Below are 19,337 nucleotides of genomic sequence, written 5' to 3' on the forward strand. Positions count from 1 at the left end.
TTTTTAGTGTTAAGTTTCGGAGTTAATTATTTGGATAATAAATTTAGCGTGAGGGTACGGAACTCAAGTAAGGCGACGTGGGTATTCTAGATCCGTCCACCCAGGGGCAGTATCGTCAGAGAGATTACTACGATTGCAAAGGCCTCCCCGGCGCCCACCACGTGGGGTTCGGATGGGCCCCACGAGTTGGACGACAACAGCCAGGGATCCAGCCTGGCAGGAGGACGGAGCTCAGCCCTTCATCCACGTGGGTGGACCCCACGAGAACGTGCCCGCTTCCCCCGAACGAAGAAATAAAATAGAAAAATAGGCTGTTTTTGCAAATTACCACCTACGTTTATGAAAAATCATCTCTTTCTTTAAAATTATGAATTGATTTCTCGTTCTAATTAGTTCGAGGGAGTATTCTAATTTATAAACATTTCTTTTTACCAAAATGCACTTTTTTATACAAATATACAGAAATGCAGGAGTCAATTTGCAAATTAGCAAACAGAGGATGTTTTCGTAATAAATCTGACAATAGGGTTTAAGTGAAAAAAAATCCCAAAAGAAACATTTTAAAGGAGCGCATTAAAAGCGAGAGGAGAGAGGTCCGGGGCCCTCCCATTCATTCGTTCCATCGCCTCCTCTCTTCTTCTCGTTCTCTTCTTTCAATTCCTCTCTAGAGAGAGAAAGGTTAGAGCAAGAGAGAGAGAGAGAGAGAGAGAGAGAGAGAGGAAGGGTGGGAGATCTAGTGTTTCGTTTTGCGGTATTTGTTGTCGTTTGCTCTGTGTGATCTCGAAAATGGCGGCGATCCCAAGATTCCCCTTCGGCTTGATGGCCGTGGCGGCCCTCGTCCTCTGCATCGTTTTGCCGTCCGTGAACGCCCAGGCCCCGGCGCCGGCTCCGATGAGCGATGGTGAGTCCCATTTCCCGATCTTCCCTTCTATTAGTCTTCTGTTTCTTTTTTCTTGTTCACAGATGATAGATGGGATAAATTTTGTCCTTTTTTCATCTTTTTCGTTGTAGGGCTCTCTTTATTGAGTCTTTTCTCACCTAATTACTCTCATTTTATGAAATAACAGATTGTTTTTTGATTAAGTTTATGAGTTTAAAATTAAGAAATCTTCAGGCTAAATGGAAGGATGAGTAATTTGCAAGAGGTTTAAGTTGATAAATTATGTACTAATATAGTGCAATCCCTAGGCTCAGACACCAAGGCCTCTTCTTTTGAATAAAATAATTAAAAGAGCAAGCCTCTAGTTCTGTATAGATTTTTTTTATTAATCCTTTTCCTTCTAGTCATTTGCAAGCAAATAGGATCTATGGAAGTAGACATTTCAGTCAATGGGTAAGCAAAGAAATAAAGGTGCTTACTTTGAGTTATTATTACTAACAAATGATAATTAATAAAAAAATGTAGCCCTTAACAGGAAGCAAGTACAAAGGAAATCTTACTCCCTTACTTGTTGAATGATAAGCTCTACTAGTCTAAAGTATTGATCATTTTTCTTCCTTTGTTCAGGAACATCAATTGACCAAGGAATCGCATATGTCCTGATGCTGCTTGCCCTGGTGCTCACCTACCTCATCCATCCATTGGATGCTTCCTCCCCTTACAAGCTTTTCTGAGAGGCTTTAAATGTGGTAAATAGATAGTTGTGAGGAAAGTGATGGGCATGAGGTTGTAATGGTTGTTCATTTTGTTTGGATCTATTATTGTGACCTTGCGATATAAACATCTGGTTGGATTGCTTTTCACCGGCCTGTCGGATTCTTACTCCTTGCTAATATTATGGCATGTGCATGCGACTGCTTTTAGTATATTAACTACCTACATTGTCCTTGGAAATCTACTTGCTTTTTTAAAGGGGCTTGGCACTAATTTATGGCTGTCAAGTAGACTTGATTGGAAAGTTTGTAGCTTGTAGCTTCAGCATTCAGTGATGTATAGAGAGAGTTGTACTTTTTGTTCAAAAAAATATTATCATGCTTAAGATAGCTAATGAGTTTGAAATACTATAGTATTACTTCAAGCTTGGCATGCCAGTTTGTCAAGTCTGAAGAAAGAGGAACTAGAAACTAGTAAATGACTTGCATTCTCTTGTGTTAAGATTGTTTTCATGGCTACTTATTCCCAATAGGTACCAAAATGCTTCTACTGTACAACAGTAACTTGGCTGGAAGTCAGTTCGATAACTGTACAAGAATACATAACAACTATTACAGACGTATATGAAGTAGTACAACAGATGCAATCCCAATTAGCCTGTAAATGAAAAGATAAATGTCTACTTCATTGTGCAGAAGAAAGTGACAATACTCTTCCTCAAAAGAATACGTGCTGGACTTATTACAAAGAAGTGCAAAGACAATTGGCAATGGTTTTAGCCCCGTTTGGAGGGCAACACTCATTAAAACTTGGATATCATGAGAAATGAGGTACGATTCTTTCTCAATCGTGATGTGAACCATGTTGTTCTTAAGCATGATATCGACTACAATGCTTTCAAAAGAAAAGAAGTAATTTAAGTAGGGTCAGCGATGTCTCTGAATGTGGACACATGTTTCCGGGAAGCAGTAATGCAAGACTGCCCAACGGTGGACGTCTGGGGAACTCTAACCCTCATGAATTTGCATGTCTTCGATGTAGAACGAGCTTGACAACTTCATAAAAGGAAATAACAATCCCAACTGAAGGACCTGCCCGGCCAACTCGTGGGCCTACACCCGTAAAAAGCCCTTTTGCACCTTCATTCCTGCAGCAAAATTTAGTGTGCAGTAAACATCCATAAAGGAGAAAAAAGTAAGCTTTCAATTCTGTGCAACTTCCGTTATTAAGGTGTCAGATATACCATTGAATTCTTAACAATTTCACAATTAATTGCATGATGGGCTTGATTTCTAAGTCAGAGCTCAACTTGGTCATAGCCATAAAATAGCTGTGGGCGATGCTATAATATTTGCATGCTTTGCAAAATTATCAACAAGAATTTTTCTTCCGGCTCTGCCACTGGGTACATGGTGTTCATTTCCTATCTAACTGATAAGGGCATAGAGAGCATCCAGCTTCTCTTATGATATAACTTTTACAAGGAAGCTCTAGTCCCCTAGAAAAGTTGGCATTATCTGCGATAACTAAAGAAGTATACCTCCAAACCTCAAGGAGTATTTGCCTTGTGTTCATTTTCCGTACCCGTGATGGATCTTTCTGTAACAGGCATGAAGTTGCAGTTATTACATTTGAGAAATAAAAAGTTCGTTAAGAAATAAGAATTAATATGTTCTCTGAATCAGGCCATTCAAAATCTTAAAAAGATAAAAAGGAAAGTTAAGAGCCAATAATGTCTGACAAGGCTTTAACCAATTTAGACAATGTATTCTGTAACCCTTCTGGATCTCCAACCATACTAGAAAAAAAGCTTATCTAAAATACTAAATTTGATTGTTTGAACCTTGCCTCTATCTGTCTACGTGTCTTGGCAACATCAAAAGGACATGTAGCAGCAGAAGCAAGAACTCCCGCAACAAAACCAGCTGAGAAGTTGGCTCCAAAAACTGTAGCCAAATTATCTTTATCACCAACTAATCCAAGTAATCTCCTTCTCACCTGTAGAAATCGATTCAAAACATCATAGGGCAATATACTGATGAATATATGCCATGGCTGTTACACAAATGTTGAAAGATTTATACAATTAAACAGACCAAAAGCGGAAGCACCAAAATTTTACATATGTTAAGAGCAAAAGCTTACTGGCTCAAGAGTTGTCCAGCAGATAGCAGAAAAGGGAACATCACGGACAAGTTGTGCTCCCAGACCTGTCCACAGCAATCGGTATCCCTGCACTGTTTGTATCATTTAACAAGTAGAATTAATATGATATTAAAAAATATGCTTTAACTAAGTTATCAAGCAACTTGTTTATGTAAAACCAAAGGTGCGGCAGACTTCATTTGGTATTCTGATGGCAAAACTTCAATGATCTAAAAAGTAGAAGATGAGCTGATGGTTGGATTAATGAGCTAAGGACTTTTCTCTTCCAGTGGGATCTATTTAGAAGGTAAGTTAAACAGTCACCAATAAGAAAATTGTCCACATACAATTCTCGAGAAAATTTGCACTTCGCCATGGTGATGGTATGCCAAGCAAAGTCTTCCACATTCCAGGGGGTTTTGCTCCAGCTTGAGACTCTTTAAATGCCTGTCATCAGTACAGCAGGTTCCTCTAATAACAAAGAATGATGATCGGAATGGGAAATTAGTCTAAATTAATCATATATACAAAATAATGATTGCACACAAAAACTAATTCACTTTATTTCCTTATATGCTAATGTGATGTGCCTCATCTATCAAAGCTCCACGACAAGTAATAAGGTCATTTATTAGATAGAGATTTTGCATAATTTTGAGGTCCCTCAATGAAAGCACTGATTGGGTCAGGTCCAAGCTTGATCAAGCCTGGTGATCAGCCCTAAACTTGGTACAGTACCCAGATTCTAGTGGCAAGCACCCTATGCCCCATGAACAACCCTAAAGTGTATGTGCAACTATCCTAGCAGCACAGACCTCAGATAATGCAACAGTTCATTGCAATCATGAGTATTAATCCATTAAAAGACACAGGCAACAAGATAATAGAAAGCCTACCTGCATACGTATTTTTGCAAGCTCAATGGGAGAGCAAGCTATACATGCCAGTGAGCGTGCAATTGAGCCAGCAACTAGAGGAGCATAAGGTGCCAATTTGGGAGATCTCTGAGTAGTGAACTCCTCAAGCCAATTGCGCAAAATGTCATAACAAGGTAAGTAGATGCCCACCTGTAATGTCAAGAGTTATTGACTCACAATAGCGAAGCAGGAAAGAGGTGACTGGATCACATATTCTTGAAGGCAAGAAACCTAGATCTTTTAAGCATTTGAAACAAGCATACAAGCATCCAGAATGTACAAGACCAACAGTAGCCCAAAACATCAACCTAGTGCAACACTGGAACAAGGCTTAAGCATCTTGAAATTGTTGTAGTGTAGATCTATAGCATTTGAAAATTGTAATGCATTACTTTGCAGGCCCTTGGCACCTTTCAAGATTATGTGCTTACATATACTAATTAAATGACATGTTCATAGCATTTGCTTATTTGCAAGGAATATCAAACTTTTAGATCGTAATATTTGAACACATTTATAATAGCTCGCAAAGTTGCAGTAAATTCTCACGATATCATTCTACTAAGATAATGAGAAAAGCCTACTTGAAGGGCCCCATACTTACAATATCGCTGACCTACGGGCATCTAAATTCATCAAATAGTGATTTTACTATCATTTGTCCTTTATTTTTGTCGCCTACATTTGACATAGACATGTAACAAAGAACAGTTGATTTGTAAAGTAGCTGAAATTTAGATTGCTGCTTTTACATGCCTTCTTAGCACTAAAGCTCTATTTTGGTACAATGTATATTTCCTCCTTGGAGTTTTAACACCATGGTAATAAGTGATGCATATCTTATTACTAAGGAGTCATAATACCATAGAGTTTTTAAACTATATGCTGTTTGGATGGGCTTTACAAATTGTATTGAATTTTACTCCAATTATTTTTAAAAAAATAAGCCAATTTTTATAAATTTATTATTTCTCATTCATTACATTTATATTAAACTATTTTATAGACCAATTAATAAATGATCGGGGTTGCTATAGGCAATAACCATGTTTGCAACAATTTATTTGTAGATCAAGGCTCGGTGTTTCAGCTCCATCCACTAAGATGGAGAAAAGGCCCCTTTCACCTTCGCCAAAACTCTAGGCATACTTACATTTGAGCTTCCACAACATAATCCTTAATCAGTGAAAAATAAATCAAAAGAAAGATAAGGAAAGAATTGCAAGAGAAAAGCTTAAAATCAGATGTAGAAAGAGGAACAAATGTATGCAAAAATTCAGAGATAGGATCAAATAGCCAAGACATAAAAAGGATGTAAAATGCAGATAATAATACCAGGACAACCATCTTTACCAATTCACAGCAAATACAAGTATAAACCATAAGAGGTGCTGTCAAACAGCCCCTTTGTATAATTTTACTATGAAGTTTAAAATACCGTGGAATCAATTAAATACCACAGTATTCTAAATATCGAAACATGCCCTAAGAGTTTATGTTTTACTTTGCATGTAGAGTCTGCAGAATTCAAGATATTCTATCTTACTGCTACATAACTAAGCTACAAGATTTACCAAGCTCATGAGAGAGCTATTTGGCATCAATAGTTCCTTAATTGCATTAGCATACTGAATTGAACATTATATATAATAAATAAAATTACAATATTACTTAGCATTGTCTTTCCATTTATAAAATGTTAATCTTGCTGTAAGTAATAAACATCAAAAAATAATAAAATTTTGTTTGCATGCACAAGCATCTCTCTATAGAATGAACTCTTATCATAAGTAGATGAAGAGCAATAGAGCATACAAAAAGCTACAGAGTAGACCAGACAGGTCGCGGGTTGTAGTTTACTTACACAACAGGTTCCACAATAAAGAGCTTGATGTACTTCATTATTTACTAAGAAGCAAAATCACGGCAAGAAACTAAAGAAATTTACCGTTGGCACAGCCAATAATAAGCTCGCATTTGTACCCCTCCACAATCGAGCTAATCCTTCCTGTAAGACTTCCTCAGTTATAACTACAAAGGACATCTACACCTAAGAAGCTATAAAGGTAACATAATGAAGATTACAGTAATAGATAACTGCACTTAAAACTAAAATAAGAAAGAAGACGCATTTATTCCGATCAAATATGGTAAATAGAAGCTTTTTACCTGTCTTACAACTTTGTAGAATACATCCAATGTTCCCTTGTACTGAAAGCAATCAGGATTGCACAACTGGCCTGAACCATATACTCCACTAGGACTGCATGAAGGATAGCACCTAAAATCTGACCACATCTGAGCAGCATAATTTAAATAAAATAATTGCAAGCAAATTATTGAAGCCCATAAAAAGAAGCGTATCTTGATGATCAAATAAAAAAGCACAGGACATCTGTCCAAATAAAAGAATCAGTAAAGCAAAGAAAAATGCAAGTGGAAGCAAAAGCTTGTTGTGAAAGGAAACAGTGACTATGTACCACTAAATAATATCATTTACAGAGTACCATGATATTAAGCATTTAAAAGCTTCAACGTACATCCACAATATGATTTCTCACGAGAGGAAAGATAGAAGTATAATATGAGAGTCAAAAACTATGCAATAATTCTGCACAATAATTATTTAATCAGGACCAGGTACATGAGAGATAGGAAGCAGGGTTACCATATGACAATATCAAGAAACAATGTGAAAAACAGGTGCAGAATTAACTAGTTGAAAGAAATTCAGAAGTAAGCAAAGGCCCACAGTAGAAGGATTTTTATTTCAGCTATTAGATGTTGGAAAGATTCTAGATAAGACTAGAGGAAGCAGAAAAGTTTTAGAAAACAGTCGCTTTTCTTTCAGCAAATGCCTGAAAGTTGCTCTGTCGTTTCAATAATAAATTTTAGTCCATGATCATTAACCTGTGGTAATTGAAGTGCTTTTTCCAACCCTGAAAAAGGCACAGGAACTATGTGCATTCACATAGAAAGTTTTGGAATTTAGGTTGCACAGAGATTCAGTTGCCAGGCAGTAAGGAAGAAGAAAATCCAAAAGTGGGAAAATGTGCTTAGATTCTTGTAAAATAACTCAAATATCCAACTAGCCTTGGTGCATATCATAAACAAGAACTTTTCTCATCAGTCATGAGTGAGAGTGGCAACATTCCAGCTAGCTCATTCAAATGCTAATCCTAACCTGAAAAAAAAGGAGCTTGTATACATACAAGGATATCTCATTATTGTTCTCTTATTTGTCTTGCTCAATGACCCAAAAAGTACAATGCCTGCATATTTTTCTATTCTTTTGTAAATTAAATCATGTTGCGTGTTTCAAAATTAAAGTAGATTAGTATGTGCCAAGTATGACATTCCAACTTCCAACAACTCTAAATGTGACAAAGGTTGCAACTGATTTCTTCGTCTATAGTTAATTGAGACTATCATGTTTAATTTTGCACAAATTATTTGAATCCTAATACTGTACTTTTACAGTTACCACTTCATTAATAAATCAGCTTGTCGATGTAGTTTATCATAAGTACATTTCTCACAAATAAGTGATAGAAATCTAACAGTGGAAATCAATCATACCGGGTTATAGGTGACTCCTGCTGCCTGTGCTTGCAACCTTGTCTGCAATAAGGGCAAGGAATGCATTGATCAAAATGGAAGCCAACAATTCCACAAAGAAACCAAATTTTACAACCGAAGAAGACGAAGAATAACAAGTAATGCAAAGAAAAGAGTAAGTGTTCCACGGGCAAGGTAAACTAAGACATACGAGCCATTGTTCTCATTATTAAAGAGACTGTATTTACTATTCCAAATTCTTCACAAATTTGGATCAATATACAATTAATACCACATAAAAACGTCACAGTGCAAAAATGAGTTGTCATAAAGTTGCCTCAGAAATTAGCTGATCGCAAACACACGACCCTAAGTCAAAACTATCAAGAATCCTGCAAGAAAAGATAACTTCCTTCTACACCAAGAATCGTCGCAAAGAGTACCTTCGCGACATCAAGAGGATTAACAAGAATCGCGGAGACAACGGCAGCTCCTGCGGCGGAGAACGCTCGCTCGCCGAAACCCATGCCGGAGTCCGACGAGGACAAACGACGAGAAAAGGCGGAGGAGGAGGAAGCGGACGGCTCAGATGCTTCCATTGGGTAATCACAATTGTTAGCTTTCTTGGACTTCGGATTTGAGAGGGAGAAGAATCGTGGAGAGACGAGAGAGAGAGAAGAATCGTGGTGAGAGCTCATGGCGACACGAACTTGGTCTTTGGACCTACGGATTCTTTGGTCAGGAGAGCACGAAGGAGAAGGAAGCATCTAGTACTTTTTTATGGAGGATGACATCCGACCCGGATCCATTCCGATCACAGCTGAACTATATATATATATCTATATTAGTTTTAAATTTATATAATAATATAAATTCGACGTAGTAAATGCGAAAAGCTACACAAAAGAACCTATAAAAGGGTATAGTTAATTATTTTCCTTTTAACTTTTTTATATAGTATTATGCCATATTTTTACTATTAACATATTTTATATATTTTTTGTAATTAATTTTGGGTAAGCATATTTTATATATTTCCTTATGCTTCTCTGTATATTATTATGAATTCTAAATGGTATTACAGCAAATCTAAATGAGGCTGCAAGGACTGATGAGCTGCAGTTGGGCCATAAAAGCCCATTGGGTTAGTTGGGTACCCACTTTCCACCGTGCTGACCCCGAGATTCAAATGGTGATCCTTTCTATGGAGATGGAGATGGAGATGGAGATGGAGATGGGTGGGATCGAGGCAGCGCTGGAGAGGATATGGGATCTCCACGACAAGATCAGCGACGAGATCCACGCCATTTCCCGTGCTCACTTCCTCAAATCCATCAAGGTCTTGGGCAAATCCGGACGCTGTGGCAAGGGCGGGGCCGACCGTGACGCGGGGGCGGAGGTAGAAGACGACGCGGCCGTGGCGGAGGCAAAGAGCCTCAACGCCATCCGGACGGCTCTCGAGAACCTCGAGGACCAGCTCGAGTTCTTCCACGTGAGATTCTCCAGCTTTCGCCGTTAATTTATCTCCTATTTTTTCCCCCTTCGATTTGGTGCTGCATTTGGTTCGTATGTGGGTTGGAGGAAGAAAGTTATTTAATTTAATCGGTTGGTCGTATCTTTATTTGCATGTTGTGAATGTGGCAATTGATTGCTAGACAATAGTAAATTTATTTGCGGAAAATGGACCATAATAAGGTTAGAAGCGGGTTATATGGTGACTTCTGATAAGTTCTAAACCTCCATTGTTGCAAACATCTGGTTGACAGGGTATCAATTTATCAAATATATCAAATTTGGAACAGTGCATCACCCTTCGATTTAAGGCTATTGAGAGTTATAGTGCTTCTGGTTTAGCGCATATATAAGTTTCAAATGTTAGTTTGTTGGAAGGCCCCTTGATCTTATCACGTTTTATTTTCTTCTTCTATTCTTTAATATAATAGAAAAGTTCAGCTGATGGGTATGATTGCATATAGTTTATCTTGGACATGAAAGTCCTGTTAATTATAATGATGCTGCTCAGTCATAATACCTTAACTTCTATCCTCATCAAATTTATTTGAAATGCTCAACCATGTTCTCTGAGCATCCCATTCTCCAAGTTGCAATCAATTTACCTTCAAAATATTCCATTGTAAATTTTGGAGATGTTTTACAGCAAATGGGCCTTAAAATTATGGTCCAAGTCGAAATCTATGATTTATCATTCATGGACGTTGATAAGATCCTTCCATTTAGCAGCACCTAGAAATGTTGGCCTACTTCTACACCCGATATATCGTATGGTTTTGGTTCCCCCGCCATTGTTTGCATTACATGCTTAAGATAAAAGGTAACATAGGTTTGGGCTTACTCTTTTATTACCTAACCGTTTGAAATTTCCCCTCCAATGCCCTATCTAGGTATTCCACTTCATCTTTTTTTTTAAACAGAGATATCAATTCTCTAATACCATTTGAAGATACTCACAATAGATTTTACTGTGCAATTCCTTTCAATTGTTATTGCAAGTTGCTGATGGAGTATCTTTGTATATTGTGCAATTTTGAATTATGTTTGTTGGTCAACTGGTGGTTGCGACTTACATGTAATTAATTGACTAGCTTCTTTTGTTTGTACATCATAAATTGCATTCGATTCATTTTGCCCTCTAGTTATTGTGTGGAAAATCATGCTAGCCAAGAACACCTTTTCGTCTTGCTTCCTTCAATTTTTCCTGTGTCTAACATAATAACAGCACATTAAGGTACACATTCCTTTCCTCCCTTCTTGTATTTTACTTCCTATTGCTGCTATATGAAGGTTCAGTTAGTGTACGCAGCTTTTCACTTAAATATATTGGATGATGGACCTGAGTGTGTTAGTATAGTAGGAATTGTTTCGATACTGAGTCAGATTTCATTGATTTTCATATGTTCTCTTATGCATTTAGTTCTCTGTGTTATGCTGCTCTGCAGTTTGTTCAATCGCAACAACGTTCTGAGCGAAATGCTGCAATAGCAAGATTAGAGCAGAGTCGCTTAGTTCTTGCAATGATATTGGCTGATCATCAGGGGAAGAAGTGCAAAGTCATAGAAGAGGCTGCAACATTTGTTGGTGATGTGCATGATACAAGCCTGTTTGTTTCATCTGAAAAACTTTATGAGATGCAGAGAAGTGAGACTGATGAGTACATCGAAGATGACAAGCAACAGAGCTTGAGTGCTGTAATACAGATGTTAATATCCCATCTTTCTTCAGCTAAGAGCTCTTTTAGATTTGATAGGATTGTTGGTGGGTTCTTAGGGAATGCTGCAATATTTGGCGTAAGCATGCTCGCTTTTCTTCGGCTGCATCAAGTGGCTTTCAGGAGTGAAACTATGGAGGTACAACCTCAGTCATCTTACAGGAATATAGTTGAAAAGGGTACCTCCCAGTTGGAGAGATTTCCACAGGATAGTAATAGAAAGCATCTCACTGTGTTGTTAGCTAAGGGCTAGAGTTAATTTCTAACATGCATCGTTTTTTTTTTTTTTTTTGACTGGATTGCCCGCTCCTAACTGTTGTACCACAGATATATGTGAGTTATGTTTGACATACACATTGCTTGATTTACTTTGAACAAACTCCCAGAGGAGCTGATAGACATTACTTCCATATGGTTCAAACATTGAGTTCAATGCCACCCCAATTGTCAGTTATTTTCACATAGATCTCTCTTCTCTTCTTTTAATTACACATTGACTCTCTTAGCTAAGAAAATTCTTGGAAATACTCCTTTCATTAGTTATCCATTAGATTTTTTTTTTATTAAAAATGACATGTAGATGTTAGGTAATCAATGTTAGACTCTATAGGGAATATTTTTACTCTTATTTTTAAGAGAAAAAAGAGAACAAAAAGGTTAAGAAAAAGATATAACATCCGTTAGTCTAATTTATCCTTTTAGTCATCTGAATCGCAATAAATGAACGATAAATAAAAGACGTAAGTCTTAATTTGGTTTTTTTTAACAAAGAAAACAAAAACATCATTAAAAAGAGGGAGAGAGAAAAGAAGTCATCCTAGCAAGCTCCCCAGTGGTGGTGCAGTGTATCATTTGAAATGGGTCCCAAGAGCCATGTCAGTGGACCCAACGCATTCATTGGTCGACTTGGGCCCGACCCTGGCCACGGCTGACCTCTTCATTGACCTTTTTGACTTGAACCCAAAAGCTAACCCATGGTCGCACACTCATGGAGATCCACAAATTGGTTGGTCGAATCCAATTGGGGCCCCCACCCCCTGACCCCCATCTTTAACGATTAGAATGTGGTGGTCCTCGCTGTCCTCACTCAGAAGACAAAGATATTTGCCAGGTTGGGTTCTGGAACACGACAAAGCATCTGCAAATTGGAGAGGATCTCACTCCCCTGCGGCACTGCACTGCACTGCTTGGCTTTTAAATGTCGAGATGCAGGAGGGTTCGCTTCGGTTCGATTCGGCTCGGTTCGGTGTACCCAAATTTAGACTCGCACTGGTCTCTCTCGTGATCCCATGAGCCACAAAATGCTTAGCGATCTATTGCCAGATTCTGTGGGTGGGGCCTAAAAAGCCCAAATTGGGTTTGGACCCAAAGGCATCCAAATTGCTCCTCGATCTTATAGTATCACTGTTTATTATTATTATTGTTATTATTATTTTGCAGGACTAAGAGAAATGCCTATAGTGAAACAGATAATTACAAGCCTGATATATAGAGAAAAATTAAAAAAAAAAACATGTTTGAACAAGCCCATGTAACGTAACGAAAAAGAAAAAAAATATGGGTGGAGACAAACATAAAATGGGGTTTTAGAGAGGTATATGTGCAACAACAAAATAAATCATAATAAAAGAGTACTTTTTTTATGGAATAAAAGTAAATTATTTTTTTTGGCTTTCCATACAAATAATGGATGCCCAATTAAATTTACCAACATCTACGTGCGGACGCTTTCAGCTCCATCTGGGTTTACTAGGATCCGTCACAGCTTTGCCTTATTTTAGAAAGAAAAAAAATTTGCTATGTTCTAAAAATGGAATTTCTTATGGATGTAATAGATGGCTCTATTGCTCGCAGATTCTCAAATTAGGTCTTAATATGTTTTGTTATATTCAGTGGACTCAATTGAATGTTGAGCCTTTTAAAGCTCATATTGTTATACTTGTAATGCTGTCGAATTAGTCAAGCAGGTACGCTCTATCTCGTCTATAATTTTTGTTATACTTTCTTTCTTTCAAAAATAAAAAATTAAATTAAATTTGACAGCAGAGTGGAGTTTGGATATTGGGGTGGGGAGGGGGGTGTACGGCTCTCCACCACGCTTATGAGCAAAAGATGATATCCAGCATCCAACCATCACGGCAAGTTGTCGGTAGGTGAAAGGGCTTTGAGGTTGAGGCCCATCGCTATCTACTTTTATTTCTGTAAGCTCAACGACACCGCCAAATGAACGTTAATGGCGGATGCCCGCGGTGGGGTCCTCCCTCCTCTTATTTGACACACTTCCCTGCACTGACACGTGGAGCCTCTTGTACACAAAAATACCGGTATTTTTATTTCCCACGTGCGTAACTCTTCCCTACTTCTCTTTATCTCTATATTCTATTTTGATTTATTACTTATCACCAAAAAAATAAGATGAAAAACTTAAAAGAAATTTGGGTCAAGTGATTTAACTAACATTCTCTCATTATGGTATGGAAACCTTAGAAAGATTAATATTTTGCTTTAAAAGTTGGTCGTGGTGGTGGGGGAGAGAGAGAGAGAGAGAGAGAAGGGGCTACTCCTCAGCAGTTGACCTAACTGGACCCAAACCCAAGTCACACAGTGCCCACCCCAACGCAAAAGTTTTATCTTCCTTCCTACCAGTCTACTCTTATCAGAATGGCCGTTAGGCTCAACTCAATCTGCTAGCTTCCCTTGGAAGTGGGAACCACAACTTAGCCTCACAAATTTTTATTTAATTATTTTTACTCTGCCATTGCTACCTGCCACCTCAGGATAAGGGTAAGATTCCAGTGGTAATTTCAGATTCCAGACCCTGGTTCCAGAACTCACAGTCTGTGATCATATCACTCAATTAGGTTAATTCTTGCCCAGATTTTTCTATATAACATGCAGGTATGGCTACTCTTATATATATATATATATATTACAAGACAGTAGGCTAATTAAATTAGTGTGTGTGTGTGTGTGTATATATATATATATGAGAATACTAGGCCTATGTAATCCCTAGTGTATCTTTAATGCAGGAGTTTGAAAGGGATAGATGCATGGTATAAGGTGACAAGCCCAAGAAAAGGTTAACTTGGTTTTTGGAGCTTATAGGGTTTGTTTTCCTTTTGTTCTGCAAACAAGGACAGAGATTAGGGGCAATTTAGTCATCTGAGCAGTTGATGAAAGCAACCTTACATGGGGTTAGGATTTTGTCAGGTGTAGAAAGAGGAGGAGCCAAAAGACCCCCACAGAAGGAAAAATATATATATATATATATCTGGGCTGAAGAGCTTTTGATGGTTAAGTTTAGGCTTAATGGGAGAGGAGTGTGTTTAAGTTCCAAAACAAGATTGAGGTCAAATAGATTCTTTGTTGGGCTAGCTTTGAGCAACACCAGTCCAAAAAAGAAATATGACCCTTTTGTCTTCAAGGTTTAATTATACTCTAATCTGCATTATTTTGTCTTCACACTGTCAAGATGTGTGTAGATGTACTCATTCACTTTGTTGGCATTCAGTTTTAGTTCAAACTCCCTATCACTACTTTCTAACCCCTTTAATCAACCAACTGCTGGGTCTTACAAAGTCTTCTTAGAAGGCAAAAGAGAAAGAAAACTTCTTGCAACTTTGTTTGAGTTTATTTAAAAGAGATTTAATATCTTTAATTTCTGATGCACTTATGGCAACAGAAGTGGTTCTTATCATTTGTTCCTCAGAGAGCTATTTCTTACTCTAGTCACTATGGAGGAGGATCTCTGAATGGTCCCCCTATCAAGGTGAAGTCCACTTCTAAATATTTGAAAAGGGGGTAATAGGATCAGAAAGTATCAGGGGGCCAAAAGTATTCCATCTGTGCTCCTTGCTTATCTCAATAAAATCATCTTATTTATCAGACAATGAAGTGTGGAGAGGTTGCTTTGCTTCACTACTACTCAATAGTTTTCTAATTCCATTCACAAATTTCACAGGAGCTATGGTTAATAATGAGTTAGGAAAGCCTTGTAACTTTTGCAGCTCTTTCTGATTAAATTAATCTATAGGTCTGTAACTCCAACCTACTAATTATCTAAAGCCAAACCCAGACAAAAGCCACAGATGATCATTATAATCTCAGTACTTCCAAGCTACCTGGAGCATACCAGGCCCATTTGTTTAGCAAACTTTGCTTGCTTATGTCTGATTAAAGCATACATGATTACACTTCATGGGCATTTTTATCATAAGTCTTGTTCTCATTATGAACTTTAGCTGGAAAATATTATTATGGTCTCAACCCTGGTACAACACTCTCTGACATCTAAGTGCATGCTAATTAAACATGCCTCTGTCTGACATCTCAATAAGAGCAGTACTATTTACATACGAAAAACCACATAAAAACTTGATCAAATTATTGTTTTTTTTAATAATCTCATTCTTGTTGACCATGATCTAAAGAGTGACATAATTTGACAAAAACTAAGTCAAACTATTTGAAACCAGAGAGTACACAATTTTGGGAAAGCTCCAAAGATGGCTTTTTTTTTTTAAGAACGTTCTGTTTGCCTTCTTTCCCTTGATTGCTTTCCCTACAGAGTAGTACATTGAGTGGACATCTAAAAGAAGAGTTTTTGATGGAAACTACCTAATAAACTTAGGAAGCCCTCTGCAAAGCTTCAAGTACCATAATATTTGTGAACAAAGTACTAAGTTTTTTAATTAGTGGGCCTCATTAGCCCTATTTCTTTTGTGAAACTTTTCTTCTATTTCTTACAGCAATGGTGAGTGAGCCAATTTTTATTGAGTAAAAGAAGGGAAAAAAAGAAGAAGAAGAAGAAGAAGTGAAACTTGAGAACTTTCAAGTGGAGAGAGTAGAACCACACGTGCTCCGCACGTGCCTTGATCCACTTTTGCTTTTAAGCTTTAAAAAGAGGGACCCTTTTGCGATAAAGATAGGGAGCGAGGATTCTTTTGGAAATTTCTCGCACGAAGCCATGCCCATATAAAGAGCTCGCTCCAAAAGAATAGACACACAGAGGAGGCCATCTTTTGTAGCAACTCCACGAGAGAGACAAAGGTATAGATAAGATAAATAAAGGTATATATATATACTTCAATGGATCCTATTTAGCTCGGGAATTTTGCAGAAGAGCCCTTCTTGCCCACGGGCAGTAGTCAATAAAGTCCCCCACAGAAAGAAATTTTGCAGGCCACGCCCCCCACCCCACCCCACCCCACCCACCCGTTTCTTCTTTGGCTGACTGACACTACTTCCCCAAGGAAAGTTATTACCTACCCAAAGCCAGCTTTTGCGTCTAATAATCCCACGCCACCGTAGTAAAATCCATCCCCCCCTTAACTTTTACTTAATCCCATATACTACTTTTGTCAGGCGAGCGAGAATCTTGAGTGGGCTTTTTTGCACACAAGAAGAAAAAAAAAAGAAGAGAGAGAGAGGCTTATTGGGCCTTTCTGCAAAGTTGCCAATCGAGTTTAATTGCACTTACTTTATTTTATTTATTATTAAGATAATTTTCGTCTCAAGAACCAAGACGTTGGATTGCGAGAGGAGGAAATCACGGCCCCTCGAGCAGCCTGGAGAACCACCAGCAAGACCCGTGATTTGTGGCCACGTGTCCATTATTTTGCTGTCCGAGTTTTTTTTTTTTAAAAAATAATTAAATGTACAAACAAAATTTTAATTCCTATAAAATAGATATATTAGAAGCAATACTTTTCTTGCGAAAAAGTGAGAAAAGAGGAACACTATAGAGAGAGGTGATGCTCCGTCACCGTTAACTGACGGAGGTATTAAGAGGGAAGCAGGAGGAAGAAGCTACAGGATCAATAAAATTAAAAAACGAAATAAATTAAAAAGAAAAATAAAAACACTCCGCCACTACAAAATCAGCCGATTAATCGGCGTCCGGTGAACGAGGCACCGCAGAGTCGTCTTAAACTCAGACGACGGGGAGAGGGTCGACGAGGAATAAATCGCAGATGTCTTCGAAATAATCGTCCCCTTGCCACGTCGACGTCGAGCCGAGCCACTCGTCATTCAAGTCGCCGGCGAGGAAGCCGATCTGGGCCGGGTCCTCGAATATCCTTGGCTCAGGTACACCGAAATCGAGGAAGTCGTTGTACATCGGCAAGTCCTCGTAAATCCCGAACTCGCCCAAGTCCAAATCGTCGTGGATACCGACACCGGCAGTGAGCATACCGCCCGACTCATCCATCTCCTTCGGCTGCTCCTTCGGTTTCTCGCCGAAGGTGGAGCGGAGCACGGAGGTGGGCGAGTTGAGGTTATGCGACTCCTCGGCGGAGTCGTATCCAGCGGAGGATGAGAGGTTGGTGTCGGAGAGGTTCTTCTTTGGGGGAGTAATTGGGGGTTTAGCGTTACGGGAGAAATTGGTGGTGGCGTCCGGGCCGCGGAGCTCGATGGCGGCGTTGTCGTAGACCTTGGCGGCCTCCTCGGCCGTGTTGTACGTCCCGAGCCAGACGCGCACCCGGCGCCACGGGTCGCGGATCTCCGCAGCGTACTTCCCCCACGGCCGCCTCCTCACGCCGCGGAACCTCGGGGCCCCACCTTCCTCGGCGGCCCCACCGCCGGTCTGCTTCCGTTTCTTCCCTCCGCCTGCCCCCTCCTTCGCTGGCTTCCCCTTAGCCGCCGCTTCGGACTTCGATGGGCGGTGCTCGAACCGGATCTCGTGCACATATCGCCGAACGCGGCGGCGCAGGCGGTCGGCAGTCTCCTCCTCGTCCCCGGAGGAGTCGGTAGCGTCGTAGTCGTCGCAGAATATCCTCACCGTGCGAGGGCCCACCGCGGACTTGGTGACCTCTCCGGAGCGGTGGTTACCCGACCGCTGCCGGGAGGGAGACAGGAGGGGCTTCGCCGTCACGTCGACGTGCTCCGTCCGCTTGATGGGTAACAGGAACGTCGCATCCATCATCGTCCCAATCACTTACTTTGCATTTGTTGACTCTCTTCTCCCTTGTTCTAAAGAAAAATAACATAAACCCATCAAAAAAACAAAGAAAAATGCCACCTTTAAGCCCCTTTAAACTAGCTGGGAGAAAGAATCCCAGCAAAGAAAAGAGGAGGAAGAGAGAAACTCGGAGTACAGGAGGGAGAGCTCTTAATAAAGGAAGGTAGAAGTTCACCTTGGTGAGAGAAAGGTAAAGGATTGCGGAGATGGCCGTAGTACTACCACTGCAGGCTATAGCGCTGCACAGAATGGAAGCAAGTGAGCTCGAGAGAGAGAGAGAGAGAGAGAGAGAGAGAGAGAGAGAGAGAGAGAGAGACAGAGAGAAGAGCACAAGGTTTAGAGAGAGGTGGGGAGGAGGATTGGGATTGCGCTTTGCTGTAGGCTGGGGACGCACTGCCTACTTTATAGGATCCCAACAGCCGATTTCGGGAAACTCGACTAGCAAGCATCAAGTTTATTTTTAGTTTCTAATTTTGTTCTCTCTTATAATTTCTCATTTCCCATTCTGCCCCCCCAGTTAATTTACCCTTTTTCACTAATTCTTTTCTTTCAAAAAAAAAAAAAAAAAACATTAGAGAAGACAGCGGTACCCGGTGGATTCTTACTAGCTCTCTTTGAGCGCCACGAACCGCCGCATCCGGGTTGTGGACCAGTACCCTCCTGACACCTGGCAGATGGGACCACTCCGGCCTGCTGACTCGGACAGTAAAACGGTCGGCGAGGTTCCGGTCACGTGACCTACGAAATACTAATTACGGTCAAATCTCTCGCGTTTAACCGCTCTGTCTGTTTTCCTTTCTTACCAGGTTTGCTCCAATCTTTCGTTTCAGTTCGTGGTGGTAGAATTAACTGCCTAGAAAGAAAACTAATAAAAGTTTCCTAACACTTACCAACCCTATTTTAAATTAGGACATCAAAGGAGCACATCGTTGCTAA

General features: G+C 39.5%; 4 protein-coding genes across 7 annotated transcripts; 2 read left to right on the forward strand and 2 right to left on the reverse strand.

Annotated features, from left to right (window-relative positions):
- The first annotated feature begins 584 nt into the window (after nt 1–584).
- Nucleotides 585–1,743, forward strand: LOC140768619 (arabinogalactan protein 41-like). The gene is made up of 2 exons (XM_073108960.1): nt 585–901; nt 1,508–1,743. The coding sequence occupies exons 1-2, from the start codon at nt 787–789 to the stop codon at nt 1,612–1,614; spliced, it is 222 nt and encodes a 73-aa protein (XP_072965061.1). The 5' UTR covers nt 585–786; the 3' UTR covers nt 1,615–1,743.
- A 400-nt stretch (nt 1,744–2,143) lies between these two features.
- On the reverse strand, nt 2,144–9,010 carry LOC140768618 (mitochondrial carrier protein MTM1-like). 4 transcript variants are annotated; one of them, XM_073108959.1, is made up of 10 exons: nt 8,658–9,010; nt 8,236–8,277; nt 6,826–6,919; nt 6,605–6,664; nt 4,636–4,806; nt 4,087–4,186; nt 3,740–3,831; nt 3,443–3,592; nt 3,135–3,193; nt 2,144–2,741 (listed from the first exon to the last, which is right to left on the reverse strand). In XM_073108959.1, exons 1-10 carry the CDS (start codon nt 8,666–8,668, stop codon nt 2,609–2,611), a joined length of 912 nt encoding a protein of 303 aa, XP_072965060.1. In that variant the 5' UTR covers nt 8,669–9,010; the 3' UTR covers nt 2,144–2,608. The 4 variants fall into 4 exon arrangements, with proteins under 4 accessions (XP_072965060.1, XP_072965059.1, XP_072965056.1 ...); XM_073108958.1 differs by having other exon boundaries at nt 6,826–6,937; XM_073108955.1 differs by having other exon boundaries at nt 2,145–2,741; nt 6,826–6,954.
- A 362-nt stretch (nt 9,011–9,372) lies between these two features.
- On the forward strand, nt 9,373–11,873 carry LOC140768921 (plastid division protein PDV1-like). The gene is made up of 2 exons (XM_073109398.1): nt 9,373–9,706; nt 11,172–11,873. The coding sequence occupies exons 1-2, from the start codon at nt 9,404–9,406 to the stop codon at nt 11,691–11,693; spliced, it is 825 nt and encodes a 274-aa protein (XP_072965499.1). The 5' UTR covers nt 9,373–9,403; the 3' UTR covers nt 11,694–11,873.
- A 5,263-nt stretch (nt 11,874–17,136) lies between these two features.
- On the reverse strand, nt 17,137–18,773 carry LOC140768868 (ethylene-responsive transcription factor CRF1-like). The gene is made up of 2 exons (XM_073109316.1): nt 18,577–18,773; nt 17,137–18,412 (listed from the first exon to the last, which is right to left on the reverse strand). Exon 2 carries the CDS (start codon nt 18,363–18,365, stop codon nt 17,376–17,378), a length of 990 nt encoding a protein of 329 aa, XP_072965417.1. The 5' UTR covers nt 18,366–18,412; nt 18,577–18,773; the 3' UTR covers nt 17,137–17,375.
- Between the last annotated feature and the right edge of the window lie 564 nt (nt 18,774–19,337).

Source organism: Typha angustifolia, chromosome 10 (genome assembly GCF_048772165.1).
Source record: "Typha angustifolia cultivar Huaian chromosome 10, ASM4877216v1, whole genome shotgun sequence".
In the NCBI taxonomy this organism is placed as follows: Eukaryota; Viridiplantae; Streptophyta; class Magnoliopsida; order Poales; family Typhaceae; genus Typha; species Typha angustifolia.

What these genes read in the sequence shown, in the direction of transcription:
- LOC140768619 (XM_073108960.1), top strand. Translation starts at nt 787, where the DNA reads ATGGCGGCGATCCCAAGATTCCCCTTCGGCTTGATGGCCGTGGCGGCC. An exon ending in GCCGGCTCCGATGAGCGATG is followed by an intron (nt 902 to 1,507) that starts GTGAGTCCCATT and finishes TCCTTTGTTCAG; the next exon opens with GAACATCAATTGACCAAGGA.
- LOC140768618 (XM_073108955.1), bottom strand. Translation starts at nt 8,981, where the DNA reads ATGCTTCCTTCTCCTTCGTGCTCTCCTGACCAAAGAATCCGTAGGTCC. An exon ending in ATCCTCTTGATGTCGCGAAG is followed by an intron (nt 8,278 to 8,657) that starts GTACTCTTTGCG and finishes CCCTTATTGCAG; the next exon opens with ACAAGGTTGCAAGCACAGGC. An exon ending in ATACTCCTTGAGGTTTGGAG is followed by an intron (nt 2,742 to 3,134) that starts GTATACTTCTTT and finishes ATTTTGCTGCAG; the next exon opens with GAATGAAGGTGCAAAAGGGC.
- LOC140768921 (XM_073109398.1), top strand. Translation starts at nt 9,404, where the DNA reads ATGGTGATCCTTTCTATGGAGATGGAGATGGAGATGGAGATGGAGATG. An exon ending in ACCAGCTCGAGTTCTTCCAC is followed by an intron (nt 9,707 to 11,171) that starts GTGAGATTCTCC and finishes GCTGCTCTGCAG; the next exon opens with TTTGTTCAATCGCAACAACG.
- LOC140768868 (XM_073109316.1), bottom strand. Translation starts at nt 18,365, where the DNA reads ATGATGGATGCGACGTTCCTGTTACCCATCAAGCGGACGGAGCACGTC.